At 37.1% G+C, this 26,527-nt stretch overlaps 1 protein-coding gene across 4 annotated transcripts in view; it reads left to right on the top strand.

Annotated features, from left to right (window-relative positions):
- IFT88 (intraflagellar transport 88) overlaps positions 1–26,325 on the top strand; it is a 48,947-nt gene extending 22,622 nt beyond the window's left edge. For all 4 annotated transcript variants that reach the window (XM_064441180.1, XM_064441179.1, XM_064441178.1 and 1 more), the window contains exons 16-26: positions 19–105; positions 750–936; positions 1,526–1,634; positions 3,086–3,236; positions 4,321–4,436; positions 7,294–7,346; positions 9,362–9,427; positions 11,218–11,324; positions 17,017–17,077; positions 25,243–25,338; positions 26,021–26,325. In XM_064441180.1, coding sequence (XP_064297250.1) covers positions 19–105; positions 750–936; positions 1,526–1,634; positions 3,086–3,236; positions 4,321–4,436; positions 7,294–7,346; positions 9,362–9,427; positions 11,218–11,324; positions 17,017–17,077; positions 25,243–25,338; positions 26,021–26,142 — 1,155 coding nt within the window. In that variant the 3' untranslated portion in view covers positions 26,143–26,325. The remainder of the gene's footprint in view (positions 1–18; positions 106–749; positions 937–1,525; positions 1,635–3,085; positions 3,237–4,320; positions 4,437–7,293; positions 7,347–9,361; positions 9,428–11,217; positions 11,325–17,016; positions 17,078–25,242; positions 25,339–26,020) is intronic.
- The last annotated feature ends 202 nt before the right edge of the window (positions 26,326–26,527 follow it).

Raw genomic sequence — 26,527 nt, 5'->3', positions numbered from 1 at the left:
TTTCCACCTTACTTGTAGGCACTGGAGACTTTAAAAATGTTTGAAAAAAAGGATAGCAGAGTAAAGAGTGCAGCTGCAACAAACCTTTCATTCCTTTATTATTTGGTAAGTGTTTGCTTCAACAAAACCAGTTAAGAACTGCAGTTTATATAGCGACTTTTGTACCTCTGTAGCAATTTTTGTGTCTGTCTAAATAATCTCTGTAAACAACAAGAAACTGCATGTTAGAGGCATTGTTCTGGAACACCCATTCTTGTCTGTAGTTGAAGTTTGGAGCATGTCTTCTGTGTCCTGTTGCTGGGAGGAAGTGAGATTGAGCCCATGTCTGCAGTGGGATTTGTGTAGAAGCTCAGCAGCTGCATTTAAAACTCAGGTCCTGAAGACCCTGGCTGAACTTCAGGAACATGTGAAGAATGTAGCTTAGGCAAGTGTGTTTGTGCATGAAGTTTGTAGGGTATGGGGATTTTTTTTTTCTTCAAAAAAAAATAATACTGCTTTGTGGCAACAAAGAAAACTTCCAGACTGAATGGGACAGAATGGCAACACACGTCTCAAGCGTCAAGTTCTCTGAAACTTGAAAGAGATGATCTGCCTTATGCAAATACATGAGGAGTATTTTAGGACTGAAGAATGTATTAGTTTTTTCATCCTCAGGCTTTTGAAATTCCACTATATCAACTGTATGAAGCCACAGCTGCAAAAAAATTAACTGACAAATGAGTAATACAATGTTTGTTTTGTTCATGTAGGAGAATGAATTGGCACAAGCAACTAACTATGCAGACTTAGCTGTAAATTCCGATAGGTACAATCCTGCAGCCCTAACTAACAAAGGAAATACTGTTTTTGCAAACGGAGACTATGAAAAAGCAGCTGAGTTTTATAAGGAAGCTCTCAGGAATGATTCCTCATGCACTGAAGCGCTTTATAATCTTGGTAAGCCAAAGGTGCTTTTGTGATTTAGCTTTTGTCTAAAGGTAACGCTAATGTTTCTGAGAATCTGGCTTTCAAAATTTTCTTGTATAGAAATATATACCAATTATTAGTACTTTAGTCAGTGTTTTATTTTATAGCAAGGTATTAATTTGTACTTCCTATCTGTTCTGCAAAAAAATACCGGTGTTAACAACATCAGCTAGTAATTGCAGATGATTAAGTCACTTTGAAGATAAATATTTCTACTGTCTACTAAAAATACACAAGTTTTAGCATTATTAAACCATCAGAGTCATATCCCTCTAAAAGCCCTCCCTTTTCCCTCATTTATCATGTTCAGAAAGTGAGATTACATATGTTCTTGGTCTTTGATTAGGTTAGTGTTACTTGGGTTTATCAGTTTTGTAAGTCATACTAGCTGCTAAGAATTACAAGCATGGCTTTCAGGAATAGGGTCCATCAATGCCACAGCAGTTACACTGCCTCTGAGCGCTGTGTTTGTATTTAATTTTTCTTGGTTATTCTATCAGTTAATATGCTGAAGTCATCTTTTTGTCATTGCATTAATATTGTAACTTTTGTTTTCCAGGTTTAGCATACAAGAAGTTAAACAGGATAGATGAAGCTTTGGATTGTTTTCTGAAACTCCATGCAATCCTTCGAAATAGTGCCCAAGTCCTTCATCAGATAGCAAGCATGTATCTTTTTCTGGATTATGATCAGTGGTGGTGGCTTTAGTAAATTTATTTAATCTGAAATATGTTTCAATCATGACATGACAACTTAGAAATTTACTGTAGTGTCCATTATGATTAGGATGATCATGCATAGATTCATTCTCCTACGTTTGTGAAAACGAGAACAGAACTTACAACCTTCGTGGTCATTTCCAGTGAAGCAAGTGAAGAAATACATTAAGACTGTTCACATTGCAGGGAATACATTTACACTCAGTATTAAAGTGTCCTGGAATATTTAAAATGCTGCTGATGTTATTATGAAAATAATGTGGCAGTTGTAAGCACAATTGAGTAAAACCTTTAAGAAAAAATAATATAGTTAATGAAAGTGAAGTTCTGTTCTGTAAGCTGTTTTTGGATTAGTTAGCATATGTGTAAGAAAATAATTGTCTCCCAGCAGTGCAAAAGCTCAACAGATTGAAAAGCTGAGGAGGGGAGGGGTTGGCTTTGCACATCACCAGTGATATTCTACACTTCAACAATGCTTCTGAGGATGTGCAAACTGTAATAAAATCCTCCCCAAGGCAGAACAGATTCCAGTTGCTGTACTGCACTTTTAAGACTAGTGAAGGTAATAAAAACATATTTTAGTCAGTAAAATAAGTAACCTCTAAAAATACAGAAGGGCTGTGATCACTATTCCTTGCATAGCCCCTTTACAACAGTATAAATGGCCTTACAACTCCCAGTTCCCGTCTGGCGGAGAATTTCTCTGCTCCACTGCTATGTAAAACTGCTTTCCACCAATACTCACAAGCTTTTTTTCATGAAGGTTAGGGTGCAGCAGAAACTGAAAAAACATGCTGGGCCGTAGTTCCAGCTCACATTACTGCAGAGGTCTGAGCCATTGTGCCACTCAGGAGAGCACAATGCAGGCCTAATTACAGCTAAAGCTGCCTCTGTTCTCTGGACCAGAATAGTACACTGTCTGTCCTGTACTGCTTAGACATGCAGTGAAAATCTCACTGCAGGCAAACGTCCATTCTTGAGGACAGCAGTTTTACCTAATCACTTATTTTAGGACAAAATGATGTATTATGAAAAACTAACCAAGTTGTAAAGGCTACAAATATATTGCCTGGTTCTCACACTTCATTCTTATGAATGAGGAAGTCACAGTAAAGTTACAGAGAGAGAGGAGAACCAAGCCTGAAATTCTGTTGGGCCCAAAGTGGTTTTTAGGTGAAAGCAGCCAAAGCCTCAGAATATTTGTCTGTCTTCAGTGTAACAAAAATACTTTCTGATACAAATGAAAGTATCAAAACAATGTCTAAAAAATTTGAATGTAGCTCCACACTACAGAGACTGGTGTTATCTGTCCAGCGTATGGATCATGTTCTGTAAAGTAGCAGGAATTCTGAGGAAATCAAAATACCATCGGCATCAGTCCTTAACTGAAGGAAACTCAGATATGAAATCATGGAAGATCCCAATCAAGCCATAGAGTGGCTCCTGCAGTTGATCAGTGTAGTACCAACTGATCCACATGTACTTTCAAAGTTAGGGAAATTATATGATAATGAAGGTGATAAATCCCAAGCCTTTCATTATTACTATGAGGTACATGCTCTTTATTGCTTTTACAGTGCACTTTGTCATAATTAAAGAAAATTTTGTCATAGATTCCTATATCAAATTAACTGATTCATTTAAACTTCTAAAAATGCCATAAAAAAAGAGATTTTGGGGGAAAGAGTTGACAAAAGTCTGATTTTTGTAGTCAGATCCTAAGGAAACACATAGCCTGTGTTTCCCCATGGTATTTGACCTCAGACTTTAATTTTTCATATGGTCATTGTTTACATTGACCCTTAATTTTAATTTAAAATATAGTCTGAGATGAAATAAGTATAATAAACGTAATTTTAAAGGCATGTAACATGACTGCGTTGATTGGAAGCTATATCTGTAGAATGCATATGGAGATATATATGTTTGTGTTTATGTAAGTTTACATAATGTATAGCTGTACTATTAAAATATATATACTCTCTCATTTCAAACCAGCTATAGTACTGTCTGTAGTTCAGAGAGAGTCTTCTGTTTTAGAAACAGGAATTAGACAGGAAGTTGCTTTGCTGCAATCTGAGAGGTTTTTTATCTGTGTAAAGCGAGGATGACTGAAGGCTGTGTTGCTATCTGAATACTAGTGGAGTTGATAATTTTGCTGCCTATTTCAGTGGCAATTCCTAAAAAGCCAAAAATGTTATTTATGTACATACATATTTCATAGAAAAGAATGCTTTTAGGTGAGTTTTCCAGCAAGCTGATTGGAGTGTGGAATTGTACATGTATTAGTTAGCGTTGTTTTAACATTTTAAGTAGCGTATTCACATGTAGACGTGATCTAAGTAAACATTTTTGCTGTTGCAAGCTATTTAAAATAATATTTTGAATAAGGCTAGATGGAAAATGTGACAGACTCATCCAGGTACCTTCTAAAAACTATTCTGTAATTAGAAAACTTGGCCTGCTTTTTTTTTTTTTTTTTAGGATTACTTAATATAGTACACTACTTCCATTCATATATTACACACTTTTGGCATCTGGAGAATTAAACACTTGAGTAAGATATTCCAGAAGTAACATACAGATGTTGTTTATCACTAAAATTGTGTTTCTTTCACCGTTCCTATTTTGTCAGTCATACCGGTATTTCCCTTCAAACATTGAGGTCATTGAATGGCTTGGAGCCTATTACATTGACACTCAGTTTTGTGAAAAAGCCATTGAGTACTTTGAAAGAGCAGCACTTATCCTGTAAGTAATTTTTATTTTATGCCTACTCAAATATTTTGTGATTAGACACCCATAAGTACACCTAGACATAAATTAGTTGGATAACTTTAATACTATAAGCAAATACCAGAGTTAAGAATATTTGGGATATTATTTAATTTTCTCAACTTTCTGTTTGTTTACAGTGTGTTTTTGCTCTTACTGTGCAATATTAATGTTAAGTAAGATCCTCCATTGGACCCAAGATAGTATTAGGTATTAGAATATCTTTTCTCTATCCTCTGCCATTAAACACAGTTATGAAGTGGGGAACAGCTCTCCTAAGCCACCAAGACCACCTTCCCTATGGCTTTATGTGAAATATTTCCTTTCTATTATTTTTTCATGCAGTGTGGATTTGATAGTTTAGATAAATGCATCTTTTAGCAGTTCTTGCTGCATTTCCACTTTTCACATAACTTCCATAAAAATGCTGTTATAAATAAGGTATACAAGTAAGCAAAAATGTGCAGTGTAGAATTACAAATGGTCACTGAAAATAAGTTGACGGATCAAATTGATCCTGATAGAGATATTTGAAATATATTTAGTTCAGCAACTGAATTGCTGAAGTTGGCCTTTAGCAGAATATGATGCACTTAAGAAAGTATATAGCCATAGATTTTAATTTAGATCAGAAAGGGAGCTTACCAGAAAAATAGTTAATAAAAAAGAATTTGTTCAAATTTAAATCTATGCAGAGTTCAAACAGAATTCAGATATGGCATGCATTGGTCTTTTTATGTGGAAACAAATATGTTCATGAAGAATTTTGTGTTAATATACAAACTAAAATTCATTCAACTAAAATTCACTCCAACAAGTGTGAATTCCTCCTATTTTGTGTTTTGGGAAACCTGTAAAACATCAGGCTAAGCAAAACTCCATTATTGCTTTTCTTGTGAAGATCTAAAATTTGACATTATTTTGTTCTGTGAATCTGAATGATATACATGAACAAGTCAGCATATGAACAAAAATTTGTACAATATTATTCAAGGAGAGATTATACTGTGAATAAGTTGTTAGAAGTTCAGTAAAAAATACTAATTCTGGTTTTGAATGGGCTTGAGTTGGAGTAGACATTAATATAGAATAGAAAATCTGAGGTCTAAATAAGGATTAAAAATTGAAACAAAATAGAAAAATATAGACTTCACCCAAATTGTGGTATAAAGAAATATAGACGTAGATTAGGTGAAAATGCACAGAAGACAGTTCACAGAAATCACAGGTCATGGGTTTGCTGGTATTCTTTTCAGTATAAATACTGACCACCTTAAAAATTGTATTTTAGTCAAGCTATGAGATAGCATATGCTGGCATTGACAGCCTTCTTAGAAACTTTAGAAAGAAACAGCTGAAACTAAAAAGAATTATTTCAGAATATTGTTTTGGCAAAAATCTAGGTATTTTATGCTTTATGTTGCACTCAGTCTGTGCATGAAACATGAAGTATGTGGACTGTGAAGTACTTACGAATAATTGCCAGATTACAATTACAAATAATAATGAAGAATTTCGTATATCTGTAATACAAAGAAATTATTTCTGTGGGATGAGATTCTTAGTAGATAATAGAACATAGATGTGTTGGTGTTTGTTTGGTATTAAAAATAGAGTCTAGGTAGGCTAACTGACAAATATGAATATGGGTTATAAATTGCTACAGATTGTAAATAAAGTTACATTTTAATATTATAATTTTATTTTAACTGTGACCGGCATTTTTTAGTTTACCATTGTTCAGTGTTGTAGTTACAATAATTACATTTTAAGTTGCGTTCTAAGATAACATTAGGCATTAAATTAAGAAACAGTTTTTCATTATTTTACATTTTACTAGCATGCACAAATCTATCATTAATAAAAGGAGTTGTGCAGCTAATGCTGACTGCTGACAATTTATTCTCTCTAGAATTTTCATACTGAACTATGAAACAAACTTTATTATGGTGTCTGCTTGGCTGCCTTTATTGTTTGCAGGAGACACATTCAGCTGAAACTAAAAAAGGTGAAGCAGCTGTCTTTCATAAGCCTGTTTGGCAACTACCAGGCAAACAGATTATTTGGAGTTAAAAATGGCCTGTGCTGTGACTGGAGGGAAAAGCTGAGGAGAATGAGTACAAAACTGTTCTGAAAATATGAGCACACAGTGCCTTTGGGATATGCTACTGTTGAATTTTAAGCCATGTGAAAAGTGCATTGGCTTAGAGCATCCTTATGCTGGTGACATGAAAATTTCCTCGTTTTTATGTAATCTTGATAAGAAAGGAGGAAAGAGTCTAAGAGTTTTGTTGTACATGCCCAAACATATAAAATATTTTCTCTGACCTTATCTATGACCATTATGTGCTAAAAAGAGGACAGGTAGCAGCTAGGGCATCAAGGTGATGACACAGAGGAGAAGCCAGAGTTTGAAGCTGTAAGTGGGGAGTGTGCTTCCTGGCAGAGATCCTTTGGGCTTGCTTGGGACCATACTGGTGGGACTTCCTTAGAATACAGTTTAGCATTTTCTTCTTTCCAGTTGCGAGGTTCTGTACCTCAGATGAAGATCAGTGTCAGTTTTGCTAATTGTGTCTGGTGCACACGATCATGAGCAGGAGAAAGACTGTAATATTAGGACTACAAATGAGTGACATCGAGGCCTGAACACAGGAGCGTGACGCAGGGGTAAACTGTGTGTGAACTGAACAGGCTAAATTCTTCCTAGGAAGGCAATATGGTAGGTGAAAATTTTTAAAAGTAGTTTAACAGTAGGTCTTTATCAATGCTATGCAGATTATTTTGCTTATCGATTGTTTGGCAGTGTGCATAATTTCATTTTATTTATATGCAGACCGACACAAGTGAAGTGGCAGCTGATGGTTGCCAGTTGCTACAGGAGAAGCGGTAAGTTCTGTAACTTTTTTGTAATTGGTTGGAGGTTTGTAACATCTTTTGTGATTAATTGGGGTTGTTCAGCTGGGAGAAGCCTGAAGAATACAAAAAGGGGGCTTGTAAGAAAGATGGAGAGAGAATTCTTTATTTTACAAGAGGGTAGATTTTGATTGGACATAAGGAAAAAAAATATTTATCATGATGGTGGTGGGACACTGAAACAGGTTGCCCAGAAAAGCTGTGGATGCCCCATCACTGGAAGCGTTCAAGGTCAGGTTGGACGGGGCTTTGAGCATCTGATCCAGTGAGAGATGTCCCTGCCCATGGCAGGGGTGTTGAACTAGATGATCTTTAAACGTCCCTTCCAACCCAAACCATTCTATGTTTGTATGATTTCTTTTGCTGATGTTCTGATTTTTTTCTTTTGTATGAAACACTCCTTGTGTTGCGAAATAAGTAAAATAAAGATGATTTTACTATCATCTGATCTAATGTAAGTAATTAGATTTTAAAGTTGGTTAATTCCCATTCCTTTTCAAAAGCAGGTATAAATTTTTGATATCAAAGTAATATTTGCATTACAAAACCAAAAGAGAGTCTTAATAAGCTGTATTTTCATAGAATCATAGAATCATTAAGGTTGAACAAGACCTCTAGGATCATCAAGTCCAACCGTCAACCCAACACCCCCATGCCTCCTAAACCGTGCCCTGAAGTGCCACATCTACACGTTGTTTGAACACCCCCAGGGATGGTGATGCCACCACCTCTCTGGGAAGCCTGTTCCAATGTCTGACCACTCTTTCAGTGAAGAATTTTTTCCTAATATCCAATCTAAACCTCCCCTCGTGCAGCTTGAGGCCGTTTCCTCATGTCCTATCACTTGTTACTTGGGAGAAGAGATCAACACCCACCTTGCTACAACCTCCTTCCAGGTAGTTGTAGAGAGTGATAAGGTCTCCCCTCAGCCCCCTGTCCTCCAGAGGAAGAGGAATATAATATTTCTTACTGGGAATATAATACACTAATAAGCAAAATGGAAAGAGATTAATCCTTCTGGGTTTTTTCATCACCTAAAATGCATTCAAGGCACTTGATGATGTAAATGGTACTATTCTTTCTTGCTGTCCCATTTTGTTGCTTTGCTTTATGCTTCTTTAGAACTTTGCAGAACAGACTTCCATAATAAAGTGGTGCATTTTCTCACTCTGCTCAGTTACTTAATACAACAGTGAGAAAAGGAACAGGACCTAGGAAAGTTAGTGAATTAAGAATAGTCTGCACCACCCAAAACTAAGCAGATTAACTTTTCCAGCAAGGAAACAATGGTTTTGTCTGCTTTTTAGATCATTTATGATTCATTGGCAAAATTCCCAGCTTACTGTGTTCACACATAGCAGGTCAGTTTGATCTCTGTCTCACACTAGGAAAATAAAAGTAGTGATATCTCAACAAACTTTTTTGTCAGATATTTTATGGATACGAGGTTTTAGATTCACAGGGTCTATCAGTCCTTTCCATAATAATCAATCTGAGCCAAAATTGAAGGCAAAAGTCTTAAAGAATAATTACTTTGCTACCAGATCTGGGCGAAGGGGAGACACACAATTAGTATTCTGATGGAAGGAAGGGTAGGCAGAGCTCAGCTGTTAGACAGTTCTATTTAACCAATCCATACATTTGCAGCCTCATATAAGCACTGGGATGCTTGATACAGCTTGTCTAGTAGATGTGTAATAGAACAATGGGGTCCTAGACACAGGTAAAAAAAAAGGGCAGTAATCAGGAAACTCCTCTGAATTAATTCTGTTATTTACAGAGTAATTTGGACTGTTCTCAGATGCTATTATTTTTTACTATAAGTAATTAAAGACTCTTAAATTTGGTTTTGTCAAATTGGGTCTTATGGTAGTAAATCACATACCCATTGTAAAAGGATGACATGATGTTAAACTTCATCAGTTTCTCATCAGATATTCTTTTTAATGTTTCAATATATGGATAGGAGGTGTTTGTTTTGTTTGCAGGTAACTATCAGAAAGCTCTAGAGAAATACAAAGTCATTCACAGAAAATTCCCAGAGAACGTTGAATGTAAGTTGTTTCATTGAGTGGTACAACTATCAAAGGAAACTTTGTTACATTGAATATGTGTGTTGGTAATTGTATCATGTATTTTTCATATGAAAATATTTTCAGGAAGTAGTGTTTTTACTCATGCTAATGCTGCATGTTTTCTATGAGAACACTAAAGCATGATTTAAGAAATATTAGGGTAATGCTGAAGAAGAGAGATGAAAATAACCAACCTGCTACAGTTAGAGTTCTTTCTCATACATACCTTCTAAATTTTACAACTACATTACTTATTGCATCTTTCTTACGATAAAATAGATGTATTTTGCTTTTAGCCCCTGCTAGTTGAAACTCCTGCTCTAAGTTTCTAGACACGAGAAAATCTTATTGTTAAGCTTTACCAAAGCCAGGCCTTTAAAAAAATGTAGAGGGTGAGATTTTGTTCTTGGGTCTTTAAGTATAGTTGGGCATCCAGTCTCTAGAAAATCCATAGAGAATTTCAAACTAAGCTACAGGAAGCATAACTTTGAAGAGTATGCATTTTGCAGAATCAGTCACACCTGTACTCTAAATGAAAAAGCCCTGTAGAAGATAGTTGTCCCTGCTTGTGAAAGCATCCTCTTGCATCCCACACTGTGCCTCACTAATTCCAAAATACGAGGTGGTTGCCAACAAGCCTACACTTTTAAATGCTATGTGGGAAGAACGTTCGCTGTATTTTAAAATAAAATTGTACTGCTCTGCTTTAACAAACATACTGCTTTTTTAAAAAATGAATCATACAGCTCTATTGTACAAGAGAAATTCAGTACTGAGACTTCTCAAAGTTATAAGCAAAATGTCATGTTCATATTGGTCACACATATTTCAGACGGGTATTTAGTAAATGTTTTAGAATGCTAATATTTTTCTGAATGTAGTTTCTACAAATTACAAAATGGAGGTAGGAGTTAGACAAGAAAATTGACCTGATTTAAAATCATTCTGCTGCTGAAATGATGGTTCTTTACTCATTGCTTCCCAGCTGTGTGTTCCCAGCCGTCTTCCTTACGCTCATTCTGATGCTTATCTGATCCCTTGGTGAACAAGTTGAGCTCCCTAAACCAGCAGAACACTAATTTAGCACAAAAAGAAAATAATGTATTTGTGAAAGCAGTGAGGAGGGTAATGGATCATGTCATGCTTGTTTCTGCTTCAGAGGCAGTTCTTTGAAAGTGATATTGACAAACACATAGGAATAGGAACAATGTTTTCAGAGTTTGGTGTAGTGTCTTGGGAGACTATTTTTAGGGGTTCTTTTGGTCCCATCATCCAGTTATAATTGATCTTTGTGTCTGGTTTGTTGGTTTTTTTTTTTTAATTCTAGAAATATTAATCTTTAAAAAATCAACCACAGCAACAGAAGAAACAAACCATTCTGATTCATTTGGCATTTGTAAAATCGTTTTCAACAAACTGCTATTGGTAGTGGCTCCTTGGTAATACCTTAGTATTGTTATTATGCTTTCCAGTTTCCAAAATATTTTGCAGATGTCAAGAGTTCAGAGTCAGATGAGTTAGTGTGTCATGTGTCTTCCACATATATAAATGGTATTTGTACTGTTCATGGATGTAGACACTGCATCACAGAAAATGTTGAACTATTTGCAAAATATCACATCTTGCATAGTGATACTGAACTAGAGTCACCTTATATTCCCAGTTATTTGCATTGCTTGCCATTCTGTTTGTCCAGTTCTGTTAGGGTGGACTTGCGGTTTGACCTACTTGTAAGCCTGTTTGTTAAAAATGTTTTGCTTTTCAATTAGGCCTCCGATTTTTAGTTCGTCTTTGCACAGATATGGGGCTGAAAGAAGTCCAGGAATATATGACAAAGCTCAAGAAAGTGGAAAAACTAAAGGAAATAAGAGAGCAGGTAAGCTTGTTTCTCCCTGGGATTATATAACAACACTATGTACATAATTGAAGCTAAAATAGTGTTTGTGATACTTCAAGATAAAATGTGTGTTAACTTCCTGGTTTAGAAAGGCTTATGTCTTGTGGTTTGGGGTTTTTAGTTTTGAATTACTGATCAGCCTTGTATCTGTCTGAATGCTTTTTGAGCACAAGATTTTCTGTGATTTTAAATACTAGTGAAAGATGGGTTATAGGGATGTGATGGGAATGCTAGATCCACCCACATAATTCAATGTCTGTGGAATGTCATCTTTCCTACTTTTTTGCCAGACTGTATAAAGTGTATTTACGAGCCAAGTAATAATGCAACTATAGGGAGAGAAGGGGAGTGTAAGAATTTGTCCGTGTACTAGAACTCCTTTTTGCTATATACAAAGCTGTAGCATTGACAGAGTATATAGGTAGAAGTAAATTATTCACATTAGTGCCAATTTTAAAGTGAAAAAAAATTTCCATGGAAAAGCTGCAGGCTGTGAAAGGTATGAGATCATAACTTGTGTTCTGTTCAGAGGGAGCGAGTGTGTGTGTACATGCACGTGCATCATTTTCTTGCTATTCCTGTGCTAAAGTAACACTTAAAAATCAGCTTCCTGTTTGGAAGCATTATCTGTGCTGTTGAACTGCAAAATGTTCAAGCTTGTTCTTCCTATCCAGTGAGCCGCCTCAAAGCTACATAGTCACATTAGGACACGTTAAGTCTTACCTGATTTACTCTGCTTCTAGTAACACTTACTAGGTCCTTGTGATGTCAGATAATGTGTAAATGCATCCTTAGTTACTTCACTTTTACCTCTATTCCTGAGTCTGAGTATGCATAGGTACATCGGGACCTTTTAAAAATGAAACTCACAAAGGGAAGCACTGATCGAAGGAGTCCAAATTTATGGTACAACCTTACTTTGTGGGGCTAGCTGAAGTACATTGGTTTGGATTTTCAGTAAAAGTAAAATTTAAAGCACCTGGGAAACGGACAAAAGAAAGCAATCCACATATGTTGTGGGGCTAATATTCCTCCATGGCTCCCCTGTATTGATATCAGTAAGCAAAACAGATGACCAGGTATAATGTTCCTGTTCTGCAAAACTCGTAATTAAGAGATCTCTCTGAAGTGTATTTGCTTAGTTTCTAAGGAGTGTCAGTTCAATGTCAGTGACATACAACGTTCTTTACAATAATTTCCAACACCTCAGTGCTTTACTCAGGAAAGCTCAGAGATTAAACCAGTTAAAACTGGATTATTGTTGGTAAGAGAGAGGTCCCTGGAGATGGAGAGGTTATCTATTTTCTTGCATATAATTCCAGCATTTTTTACACTGAAGGTGTTAATTATGTACCGTAGATATGCAAATGTTGAGGATTCTAAGGAAAAGAATTTCTTTCCTTTAAAAAAGTTAATACTTTAGTATGTTAAAAAAAAAAAAAAAAAACGAACACAAAAGCAAAAGTTGTCACATCTCTACCTGTTTATTTCATATTGGAAGCCTGAGTTTTCCTGAACACATTTCTATACTTTCTGGTGGGGAAAAAGCTACCAGTAAAATATTTAAAATAATAAATAATCTAAATTATTTAAGATTTTCATAACACAGAAATTATATTTAAACTAAGGTTTGTTTGGATTTTTTTTCATTGCAACTACATTGTGTGAAGGGACTTCATTGTGTAATACCTGAATGACAGAGGTATCAGTGGCACTCAGTTCCGATGCATGGTAGCACAAGTTATTGCATAGTTGTTTTAGACTGTTCAGACTTCAATAGTGATCATAATTCAGTCATGACATGGAAAGCTCACTCTGTGTGTTACCTTTATATATTCCTGTTTAGGAGTCTAGTGACTCTATGCTGTTATAAAACTAACCTTGCAAAGCAGAATCATAGAATGGTTTGGGCTGGAAGGGACCTTTAAAGATCATTTAGTCCACTCCTCTGTCCTGGCCAGGGACATCTTTCACTATATGAAGTTGCTCAAAGTCCTGTCCAACCTGACCTTGAACACTTCCAGGGATGGGGCAACCACAGCTTTTCTGGGCAACTTGTTCCAGTGTCCAGTGTCCCACCATCCTCATGATAAACACTTTTTTTTTTTTTTTTCCCCCTTATGTCCAATCTAAACCTATCCTCTTTCAGTTTAAAACTGCTGCCCCTTTTCCTGTTATTACAGCCCTGGTAAAATGTCTGTCCCCATCTTTCTTATAGTCCCCCTTTAAGTACTGAAAGGCCGCAATAATGTCTCCCTGGAACCTTCCCTTCTCCAGGCTGAGCAACCCTAACTCTCTGTCTGTCCTCGTAGGAGGGGTGTTCCAGCCCTCACCTAAATTTTGTGGCCCTCTGGACCTGCTCCAACAGGTCCATGTCTGTTTTCTGTTGGGGACCCTGGATCTGGATGCAGTGCTCCAGCTGGGTTCTCATGAGAGTGGAGTAGAAGGGAGAAAAAGGTCTCTCTGGCACTTCTAACTAGTCAAGGCTTTAAGGTATATTTGATTAAACATTTTCCTATAGCGTGTTGCCCAGAAAAGAAAACAGGCTTTTAAATAAAAACAAGCGTGATTCAATTTATAATTTAAACTAGCAAATTTTCTTTTAAACAGCAAAAACTGAAAGGCACTAGGTTTAAAAAAACCCAAAGACCCCCAAAACAAAACAACTCCCTCTTGCCCCCCCAAACCACCACAACAGTAGGAATAAAACAGGTTTCTAGTCAACTCTGTCAGCTTCACCCCTGCGGGCAGGCCCATGCTTCCAGCCTGTTTGAGTAACCTCAGTGAGTTTCTGAAGAGCAGCAAAATTCTGCCCCTGTGGTTCCTAGTACATTCTCTTCAGAATCTCTGAAGCCTCATTGGTTACTTTCTGCTCCTTCTTGCAGCTCCTTGTCATAGGGGAACACGCTCCCATCTCCCTCTTCTGGCTGTCTTGTCTGCCACACTCTGAAATCTACAAAGTTCAGTGTCTCCTCAAGGAAAGGAACAACTTTTTCTGTCCCCCAAGGAATGCACTGTCCCAGTTTTCTTAAAAATCAACACCACTGATTTCTAAGGAACAAAGGCGCTAAGAAAAAAAAAAGATGTTACAGAATGCACTATCAATCAGTATGCTGCCATCCTGTATTAGAAGTTGAGTATCTTTCTGTGCCAGAATCTCAACATCAGTGCTATCTTGCAAACAATACCCCTGCAGTTCCTTTTTGCTATTGGTATTGCATCTGGGTTTTCATCCCCTGGTTTTGAGGAGTTTTTTTGTTTGGTTGATTGGTTTGTGTGTGGTTTTTTTTAGTCTTATGTCTACCATCTGGCTTTGGAAATTACTAGGTATTTTTGTCCAGAGAAATTCCTTCTGTCATCCTCAAGCATATAGTTATCAACTATACTTTCAAGTTCTAAAATTATCAAATTTTAATATTTCACCACCTAAGTTTCCAATAGGCACACTGGTTTCAGTTAGCAATACCAGATATGGTTCAATTCCTGCTCCTAATTCCAGACTAACCCACAATTTCTCAGTTGCACCCAGTAAAGGGAAAATAGATAAATGCTAATGTAATATACCTACATTTCAAAGTCTGCACACAGACTTTGTCTTCCTGTAGAAATTTATCAAAATTTGCTATTCTGGCATTGTTTTCCCAGAATAAGTATGTCCACATGGAGTTTATACCAAAATAAATATTCTGGAGTACTTATTTCACTCGGTTCTCAAATATGGACAAGTTGTTAAATACTTCCAGCCAAGAATCTGGGAACATCTGTGGGGTTTATTCCCTGTAGAACTTTTTCTCCCTGCCTCTCACAGCATTGGATTTTTGCTGTAACATTCATGTGTTGGGTTTTTGGTTTTGTTTTGAGGGTGGTGGTGGGGTTTTTTACCGCATTAATCTTTCTTTTTCATGTTTCAGTTTCAAAAAAGACAGGTAATAGTGTAAAAGTTCACACAACCTTCTTGGCAGTGATGTGTACACACATTACTATTTATTTCCGTTAAATGAGCTTAATGACTGAAAATGAGGGACTGATGGGGTGTGGTGTGAAGCAGTGATGATAGGTGCAAGTACTGGGGGGAACTTACTGCCTTTACCTTCAGGCATCTACATCTGGACTAATCATCCTAAATTTCTTTTGCAGTCATGGGAAATAGGCATTTTTAGGGTGGAAATCACTGGACCTATTTTAAATGTCTGCTTTTTGTATGGGATGGCTTATAAACTACTCACTTGGAAGTTTACAGGAATAAGACATATGCTTAAGCTGCAATACTTCTATAATATTTGGGGAGTAAAGTCCTAGGAAGTAAATGCCACACGGTCACTATCTTAAAGGGACTGCTTCCCTCTGGCAGACGGAAGCTGAGCTTCCACTGGCAGACTTCTTGTCAGTCATTTAATGTTTGTAGAGTCTGAACATGTTTCCTGAAGGACTGATACATCTACTTCACTGGACTGTGAATAGGATATTTAATCCAGAATTCAGAGAACATATTTTAGACTTGAGGATTTCCCAAAACAAATAAAAAGTAGGAGAAATTCTGGTCCCAGACTGGATCACTCCAAGACCATTCCTGGTTTCATGTTAGGCTCACTGCTTTCCTGTCTGACTCCTGCGAGTTTTGATTTAAGGGTCCTTCCTTTTTCTGTTGGCATGAATCTTGAAAGTTCTCTCACTTCTTCTGTGTCATTCCAACTTTGCCAGACTCCATGATATTTTTCTGGTGAAAAATGAATGAAGAAGCTACAGTAATTGAGCTGAATACATGGTCGGTAACATGTGCATATATTTTAATCAGGTGCTGAATTAATATTTGGAAATAAGATGCAGAGATTCCTTTATCAGCTGAGTTCTTTAAACACCCAAGTTTTTGTACCTCCCCATCAAAAAGTCCCTCACTGAGATGTACCTTCTTGTAAGTGACAAGATATATGCCTGAGAAATCTGGTGTTTTGACAGGAGAAGCCACATCTGCCAGGTGATAGGGAAGTATTGCTTTGATAAAGTGTTAAAGTTTTCAAATAACACTTAAAAAAACACAGCTGGAAGATGTTTATGGTACCTTCCTCAGCGCAAGAGAGCAGACTTCTTAAACACAGCTTTTAGAGTATTTACCTTCACCTTTATCTTGCATTTAACACTCAACAGTAAATTAAATTTTGCTGTGCAGTGCTGTGCCAAGTATTCAAAAATTTAAGATCTATGGGGTGAATAGTTCTTTTTATAGATTTCCCTACTTCCCCCCCCCCTTGAATCTTTGCAATAATAAAACGCTTGTGGGATTTACAAGATGTTAATAGGCAGAGGCTACTTTGAACTCGTGCAAGGAGGGCTGTGTTGCCTGTTTTTTCAGCTGTACTTTACAAAGGTACATCTGAACTATTTTTATGCATGTTCCTTGTATAAATTTTATCTGAAGAAAAATAATTTATCGAGATACTCTGTTTGAATTTCATAGAACTCTTGTTTTATGTAAACATTGGATTTAATACTGATTTTAAGGACAATTTTGTGCATTGAAAAACAAGGTTTATTAGTTCCAGTATAGTAAGCCTAGCTTAATGTTCTTCTGTTGTTTTATTAATAAGCTGAGTTTTCAATAATTATCTCTAATGTATATTACTAAATGGGGTTTTTGTTCTGTTCTTTGCAAACGTTTTTAACTGTTCTCCAGCGCATTAAATCTGGCAGAGATGGCAGTGCACGTAGCCGCAGAGAAGGAAGTGCTGGTGGTGGTAAGTACTTAATGCCTCTGCTTAAATATCACATTTGTCAGGATCCTAAAGAAAATACTTTTCTTAGTGTTTGAAAAACCTCCTTACATTCTGAAATACATACAAATATGCATTGAGTAATATGCAAGTACTTCACAAATTTTATTTCATGCTTTTTTATTATCTCATTGCTGTATGAAACCTCAAACAGTATAATAGCATGGATTTGGTCTAAGATTTGTGATTTATATACAGATCTCCTTGTATTCCTGAAGCTAAATTCCTACTTGTTTTCAGTACTGTGGACTTGAACATTTTTATCCCATTAACTTCAGAGTATTTATTATAAGGAACCATTTATTATAACAAAACAGAACATGTAAGCCATGAAAAACAGGAATTCATTGTGTCTTTATTTAACATGGAGAAAAGGGAATTTTATGCCCTCTAGTCTATTACATTAGGTGTTCATTACAAGTTCAAGAGGCTATTTTGTGCAGCCAGCTCTGTAATAAGATGACACCTGTACTGTCTTTGAGCTCCTTTCTCCCCTTTTCTCAGCATAGCAGAGTTGAAGTACTAGTGTCTTCCATGGAGGAAAGCTTGCTCTCTGACTGCTAAGTCTCTTTGCTCCTATAGATTTACAATGCTGACTTTCATAAATGTAAAACTCTAGCAATATAAGTCTGGAAATTGGCCTGCTTTGTCTTTTCTGCACTAGGTAGCCTGCATATTGCAGACCTAATGATTTTTCCCTCCCATTATTAAATCCATGAAATGTTAGTAATGTTAAACGTAACTGTTCCCTGCTCCTGCTCTAAGGAAACTAGCAGACTTCAGGCTATTTCAGACACCTGGAAAAAAATCCATTTTGACCCAAATAGGAAATGGTTTCTTTGTATTCTGCATTTGGTTTATCTTAATATCAGTGGGTCTCATAAAAAGAGGTACCCTATAAATTCTTGCCTCTCTTCCCTTCCTTTTACAGAGAAATAATTTTATTTCTCCACCTACATAGCAGATGCTTTACTAATTTTACCCAATTCTGTAGGGTCATGAAAAGTCATGGAAATTACTAGTGTAATCTTACGATGAACTTGGAGCGCTGTTACATTTATGAATACTGCTCTCATGTGTTCTCTAAGAGTTAAGAATGAGTGTTGGATGCTTCAGAGAGATCTTATTCCTTTTTCAGCTCAGTAGTTTCACTAGAGAAGCTCTTAAATCATTTCTTGATATGTAGAAAAAACACCACCTAGGATTGAATTTTACCTGTTCTGGGCCTTAGGCCAAAGTAATTCTTGGGGTGAAACTCCTTATTTTGGTAACAGAGATGGATGGAAATGTTTCTGGACTTTCATTTGTTACATAAGCCCTGTGAGCATGCAGCTGGCTAGAGGTGCCAGCAAAACAGCAGTGTGAGACAGCATGGGGACCTGTTTTCTGTCATAAAGTGGAGATCCACTTTGGCTTATAGTAAATAAGAATGAAGAGCAGCATTGGTAGCAGGCAAGGGTATTAACAGCTGTGCAAAACATTGCATCAGGCATACGGCCAAATAGCACAAAGGGTCTTTTCTTTCAGCTGTATTTTGTAATTATCCCTACCCTCATTAGTGAAAAGGGGCATGTTATCAGGAGCGAGTCAGTAATTTAGCAAAAGAGGATATAAATAAAGACCAAGCTGGAAAGAACCTAAGACAACATTAATCCCACAAACTACCAGTTTGTCAATACTTCTTTTAAAGACAGAAATACCTATGAAAAGTTACCCTTTTTTAAAAATTTAAAAATAAAAAAGCTCCCTTCCCCTCCCATCCAAAATTGAATACATGAGAAGCTTTGACTGCAAGCTCCAGGAATTCCAAGGCATTACTCTCTCCCCCCATAACCAGAGTAACAGGAGGAGAGCAAACACAGATATTTAAGATGCTAACATGAAGAGAATGAGAGCATAAGCAGGGCCAGAATTGACCTAGAATTTGTCCTATCAGTAATTCTTAGATTGTTGCTCAAGACATTATGTCAAATTCATGAAAGAATGGAAAAAAAACAGAGTTTGGGAGCAAGTCTGTATAAGAGCATGTTTGAGAAATTTCTGTTATACAAATTCAGTGCCAAAGATCCACCTTTCTGGAAATGACTCTGCAAACAAGCAGAGGTATAAAGAAGGTCCTGTATTGAGCCGGGAATTAACTTTTTTATGGGATTCCTGATCAAAAGTTGCAGTGAGATGTACTACTTGTATTTTTTTAGAAGGAATCAAAGGCATTACCCTTTTTTTAACTAGTAATGCTGATGGGGAACCTTATCAATGAAGAAGCTGCACGCTCACAGCAACAGATGTTAACAACAATGTTGTAGTTTATCTGCCTTTTACTGAGGTTGACTGAGAGAAACCTGAAGACCCAAACATTTTGTCCAATGTTTGGCGTTATTCATCTGGGTTATGAGTCTGTATTTTGTAGTGTAAGAAATTTCTGTGTGAAGACACATATGAAATAGAAACATGGGTTATTTAATTTCAGAATCTTAGTATGCTTTTGATAAATTAATGACTTCAAAATAAAAATATTTGTATACATTTTAAGATTAATCTTTTCCAGTGGTGTTGCCAACACAAAAAAGGGATCATTTTCCTATACCGTATGAGGGATTTGCCATCATTACTGAACCCTCCTTAGTTTAGTACGTACTAGCTAACTCAAAGTACTTACTAGCTAAATGAAGTGTGTATGCATTACAAATATTTTAGGTATGATGCATGTTTTATTTCTTTCCTCTTACCAGCTCACTGTCCCCATACTTGCTGGCATTCCTAACAGGTTTTTTTCCCCCCGAGTATTTTCACAGAATCACAGAATCCCAGGTTGGGAGGGACCTCAGGGATCATCTATTCCAACCTTTCTAGGAAGAGCAGAGTCTAAACAAGGTGGCCCAGCACCCTGTCCAGGCAACGTGGCCAAGTCAACCTCTTCCCTGGGGAGATTATTCCAATGGGTGACTGTCCTCACCGTGAAAAATTTCCCTCTGGTGTCCAATCGGAATCTCCCCAAGAGCAATTTGTGTCCATTCCCCCTTGTCCTCTCCATGTGACTCCGTGTAAAAAGGGAGTCTCCATCTTCTTTGTAGCTACCCCTTAAGTACTGGTACATGGTGGTGAGATCCCCTCTGAGCCTCCTTTTCTCAAGGCTGAGCAAACCCAGGTCTCCCAGCCTATCCTCATATGGCAGGCTTCCCAGTCCCTTAATTTTGTCCCTATATGGTTATTTACATTAGGAGTATTAAAAATTCAGGCCTCCTTGTTGTAGGAAATATGATCAAAAATTGCTTCCAAAGAGGAGGCTAAGATGAAAGGGAACGAAGTCAGTTAGTCTGCTCTTGTCTTGAGAAGAATAATCATTAAATCTAAAATGCGTACCCAAAATTGAGCTCATTTGTTCACTCTTATTGTAAAATGTGACATTTTCTTCTCCCCATAAATATCAGATTTATTTTCTTTTTTTTGATTCATGTTGGAAGCAGATGACATTGGTACGCTCCCTTAAAATTCTTCTTCTTAATTTAAAAAATGAGGAAGAAAAAGGGGAAAGAAAAAAAAAAAAAAAAACACCAGCCCACCTCCCCCCCCTCAAAAACCCCAACCAAACAAAAAAAAAAACACCCAAAACCCTAACCCTGAAGGGACCTAGCAGTACATCTGTACATCTGAGTTTAGGCAATTCTCAAAGATTTCCTTTCCAGTAATCTTTTCTTGTCTTCATACTCACTGTTTCGTGTTTTTCAGAGATGTGATAGTAACTTCCAGAATTTCAAAGTCAGGACACTCTGGTTTTTACTGCCCTAAGAGATTTTTGCTGTTCAATAGCATAAAGCCTTTTATAGATAAGGGAGAGTATGACTTTAAGAATACATTACCATAGCAGTGTTTACTTTGTCTCTGCATTTGCCCTGCTCTCTGAATGGGGAATTTTGTACTGGATGAGAGGAGCCATGGAGCCTTGGACAGGAGCCCAAAGAAGCAGTGTTGAATTCAGAAGATGAAGGGCTAAGCACTTTGTGTTCTCCTTGTTACCTAAGCCTGCACAGATGAATTTGGGAAGGAAATCATGCAAGAATAATTTAGGTGTCTTTTCCCTTTATCATTTCACCTGTGATGATGTCAGTGGGGAAATGGGTTTGTCCATCCCAAACAAACATCCCATAATCAAACACCCTTTACCAGCCAATAAGGATCTCCTCGTATACCATGGAAGCATGTTATAGATGTTAGGGCTATAAGCATCCCAAATAGTCTTGACTGTGATAGAGTCAAGCGATTGTCTGGTTATTCTGCAGCCAGGACTTCATAATCACTTATTTTCTAGGCTTTGTGTGTCTGTTGGTGCCTCATTAATTACAAAATCATTGTGGGATGGTGCTGTGTGTGCAAAAAAAAAAGGTGGTTTTTGTAAATGAGCAGGGAAAATATGTGAGTGAAGAGAACATCTTAATCTGTTTTATGCTTCGGCACTCACCTAAGGAGTTAGCTGAACTGACCCACCATAAACAATTTACTTAATTCACTCCCATAATCCAAAAGCTGGAGTGTGTATAAAATCTTTGGCGAATTATGTATGCTTACTGAGTAAAAACATATATAAGATTTATCTGCAAATAGAACTAGAAAAATTAATTTCAAGATGAGATTTAAACTTCTGGCAGATCATGTTATGCGGTCAGCAGAATTTTTAATAGCTGTCATATTGGCAGCCAAATCCTGCATCCTGTGGCAGAGTGTCAAGAAAAGCCTTACCCCAAATGGCTCAACAACTAGGACACTCCTCCTGAAAGATAGAGCTGTGGGTTTGAAGCTGTGGGTGAAGGCAGGCATTGAAGCCAGACCTCCTGCTTCCTGAGCTGCTGTCTGACACCTCTGTGTAAGATAGAAGAGAATAAGAGGTGGTTGACATCATCTACATGTCCTTTAAAATGAAAGATGCTTCTCTTCCACATTGTTAGGTATGCTCAGAGCATAGTGCAGTCCATGGAGACTTGAGCTTAATTTAAACTAACTGTGGGCTGCTACCAGAAGAGGTGTTAACCTCCCTTTGCTCTTGCTGTAGATATAATGGTCATATAGAGGTAGGGTGAGCTGTATTACTTTGCCAATCCACTTGAGAAGAAGTTCTCATTAGGTTAGTTTTAAATGTAGCAGTAACCTGCTCTGGCACAGTCTGCTACCACTTGACAGCATGCAGAGGGGGATGCAGTGCGGAGTAGGAAGGGCAGGGTACTCCTTTCCATGGCAAGGTGGGGCTAGATTGGTAGGTTCCAAGTAAATGAAAGATGGAACTCCTTACCTCAGGTTGTTACAGATGTAAAAATTTCATAGGGCCTCGAGGGAAGACTGAACAAGTTCTTGGAGAGCAAATCTATCAATCCATTATTAAATATGAAGAGCTGCCCCCCTTCCCTCAAACACATGCTTGATTTACAGATTGTTGGAAGCTAGGAAATTATTCTTGGAGAGCTGCTGTATATGCTTGCTGTACTTTATGATGCTCTTCTCTAAGCATCTTCTTGTTCTTTTGTATGGACAATAAGGCAGTTTATATAGGTCTTTAGGCTAATGTAGTAAGGCATCCATATGTTTTTACTGCTTAAGTGTTAAAAGGACACTGTGCCCATAGACACTTGCTCTTCACAGTTTTTTCCAGGGTGTGTTTAGTCAAGGTGGGGTGTACTGATCAAATAACTTGCTGCTTCTGGAAAGAACAGTCCAGCCCCCCTCAGCACTTCTTTTACTTTCCTATTTCTGGTCAAATGTTCTTGCTGGTTCCCTTGCACCATTTCGATCATTAATCTAACCTTTTGGTGAGTTGGTTTAATTTGTTAAATGCAGTAAATAATGTGTTTGGGCAGCTGAATCAAGGCTGGAGCCTAAAAAGCTACATTTGTGTGAACAGCTACATTTGCTCACTGTAAGAGCACTCACAATTCTATTCACCATATTGGCTAACAAACAGAAAGCAGAGCTTAGGTACCAGATCGCATGCTGAACATCCTGCAGGCATCTTGCTGTTCAGGATGGCCATTTTGGACAACTCAGTCATAGCAATAAGTGCTCAAGAAACTTCAAAGCTATGCAGGGTGGGGGGCAGTTGGTGAGGTTTAGATACTTTAAAGGGTTAGACATCCACTGGATGGGAAGAGAAAAGGTGGGAAAATTTCGCTTCAAATTTTGGGCTTGTGGCTTCATTTACTTCTTGGATGTAGCCCTAGTAGCACTAATAAAACTTAAGGGTCCTAGGATGTCCAAGAAAGCTTCTGTTTTCAACTGGTTGTTTTAGGACAGTAAGATGGACTTTAGGGCAGGTAACGTGGTATTATGTTTATCTCAGCCATTTTGGCTTGCCTAACATATTTTTTTTTCTTCTTTTAGTTAACGTAAAATCTTTCACCTTCCTTTAGTAGTATCACTAAAACCTGCATGTTTTCCTCCTTCACAGTTGAAAACATTTGATATGACATCTTCCTCTTTTATTTTCATTACATCCAGTTCTTCCTTTCTGGAACCAACCAATTAAACCTATAGAGTTTCTTAGACTCGTTCAGTCTTTCCCTAGTGTAGTTTCTGCTGTATTGTTCCTGTCTTTACATTTCGTTACTGCTGCTTCCAACTTTATTCATTGTTTTGTAAATTACTTGTTTTCCATTGCACAAGACTGTGTCTACTCCTACCCTACTTTCTGTCCCTATTAAACATTTTGTATTCTTCTCTAAACTGTCTCAAAATGTTTTCTTCTACACCATCTTTGAGGCTCAGCATGCACCTCTGTGTTGCGCAGGCGTTTCCAAAGCCCACTGAAATCAAGAGGTGACCCTTTTGTAATTTCACAGCCCTTTGGTTGAGCACCCCCAATCAAACTCATTCATTTATTTCAATTTCTTCAAATCTTCCGTTAAGCATTCACTTCTTCCATGGAACCTGTCAGTGAGAATTGATCTAAGGGAGGTTGGTGTACTTCCTTTGATGTTTCAATGGTAATCCATGTCTTGTAAACATATTAACTCTTTGACATGTGACTGTATGTATTAGATATTTCTTGGAGCAGAGATAGTGTCTTCCAGTTCAGGGCCGAGTAAACTGAAGTTTGCAGTAGTATTTATGGAGAAATAAAGTTTTGTCATCTTTGTGGAAGATTTTTTCATAAAATAGTAACAGTATTTATAAAAAGAACTTAAGACAATGGAAATGCGTCACTAAGTCCAGACTTTGTAATTAATGTTTGCTGAATGAAACCCATTTTTCCTCCTTACAGATGGAGAACTTCTAATAACAGCATTGTTTTGTGTTGTGAATGAGCATGTTTGTATTTGGCAGCATGGCATGTCCTGCCTTGTAAATATACCAAGCCAAACATGGAACGTTTTCTCCTAGCAGAAAAAAAAATGCATAAAAATTTGTTGTGGCAGACGAGATTGAAAGCTTGCCATGAATGTGAAAAAGAGATTCAGAGGTGAACAGAACATTTAAAGTGTCTGGAATACTGCTGTGGCAAGAGAATATTAATCTGATGTTGTCTGGGCACGAGGCAGCCCTCAGAGCCGACACATTCCTTGGGGCCCCGCTGCAAAGTGAGCTGCCAGCACAGTGTTTACAGTGAGATGCAGGGCCAGGATGGTCTGTATACATTAACTGTGCCTGCCTGCCATGCAGACAGCACACGCCATATATGTTCTTCTAATTAAAAGCAAAGTTAGTGTTGTATTTAACCTTGAGAGCATTCAACAGGTGGATCATACTAATATATTAGTAAGCACACAGACATATGAAATGTTCATATATATTGTGACAGTGTTTATATTTATCATGCTTATTTTAACTCCAAAATGTGACTGTAATTTATAAGCAACTGAAATGTCAGCATTTGAAGCAGAAATATTTTAATGTGTTTACTCCAAAGTAAATAAGGCTGTGTATATTTAAAAAAAAATATTAAAACACATGTGGACACAGTGTCCATTGTGTTTTAATGACCACTATTACAAATGTGTACTGTATCCATCATGAAAAGATGATTTCATCCAAATCTTGTTTGACAGATAGTAGCTGAATGTATGTTGTTCTTTTATCATGATTTCACAGAACATAGCAGCATGTTATTTGTCTTCAACTTTTTTTTTTCCTCCCCCCCCCCCCAGATAGCAGTGGTACCAAAGGGGAAAGACTGAGCGCCAAACTAAAAGCTTTGCCTGGGACAAGTGAGCCCTATGAAAGCAGTGGCACTAAAGAAATAGGCAAGTGGGCATCTTATATCTTCTTACTTTCCTGGCCTTCAAAGAAAGAGGAGGTGGAAAAATAAGTTTTTGGAAGAGCATGTATAATTAGACAATTAGGAAAACATTTTTCCTGTGGAATAAATGTGAAGAATTGCTTTAGCTTAATTGTTCTGAGCTCACTATAGAGCAATTGTAAATATTAAGAAGTGTGGCCCATGTAAATATTCATTACTTTTGATATCTGTCTCCTGCATCCTTTAGTCAGTTCTTCAAGTTCTGCAGTCATAAATTGTTCACTAAAATTGAATTTTCAAAAGGGTTTAAAATCCCAAATCAGCATGGAATGTGATATGTCCTAAAATGCCCTTCCTTTAACCAACTCATCAGTCTTCTATTCCATGCACTTTTCAGAAGCCTTTCTCCCTTAATGACTGTAATAAAATAAAGAGAAATATATTTTTAAAAAAGAAGGGGAAAAAAGCTTCTATCGCTAGCACTCACGTACTTTTGCTCTTGTGCCATGCCTCGCTTCCCGAATGTGGTATCTTGTTCTTCTTCAGTGTTCCTATGCTCTTTCTGCTCTGCATTTCAAAGACACCTTACAGCTGAGTAATGTGAAAACCCACTCTTGTGTTTGGTGTGTTTGAAACAAAGCTAAAATTACTTGCAGGTAACTCTTTCAAATGTATTTAAACCCTAGATGCCTCCTACATAGATCCACTTGGCCCACAAGCAGAAAGACCAAAAACTGCCGCAAGAAAAAGAGCTGAGGAAGATGACTTTGCTGATGAAGAACTAGGAGAGGATTTGCTTCCAGAATAGCATATGTTCCTCTCATAACTTTTTCTCCCTTTAAAAGTTTTAGCGGAAAAACTTTAATCCGTGATAATTTTTGTAGTGGGTTTTGATAAAATATTTGTTAAATACCTTGGTTATATGGTATCTTACATTAAAAATGTAAATTTGAAGTTGCAGTGTCATTTATAACTGATTTTAAAAAAATAATGCTGAGGTTATTTTACTCACGCATTAAAACTACACAGGTATTCAAACTCATTGCGAACTATATCAAGTGCATAAAGCTTTTGCTTTCAGAGATGTGTCTGATGATAATGGGAAACACAGCAGTCTCTAAAATTTCACCTTTCACTGCAGAATACCTCAAAGAAATGTTATAAGGTTGAAAGTCCAGCATCCCTCATCCAAA

The sequence above is a fragment of the Phalacrocorax carbo genome, chromosome 1, assembly GCF_963921805.1.
Source record: "Phalacrocorax carbo chromosome 1, bPhaCar2.1, whole genome shotgun sequence".
NCBI classification, from domain to species: domain Eukaryota; kingdom Metazoa; phylum Chordata; class Aves; order Suliformes; family Phalacrocoracidae; genus Phalacrocorax; species Phalacrocorax carbo.
This window is presented reverse-complemented; position numbering and strand designations above follow the sequence as displayed.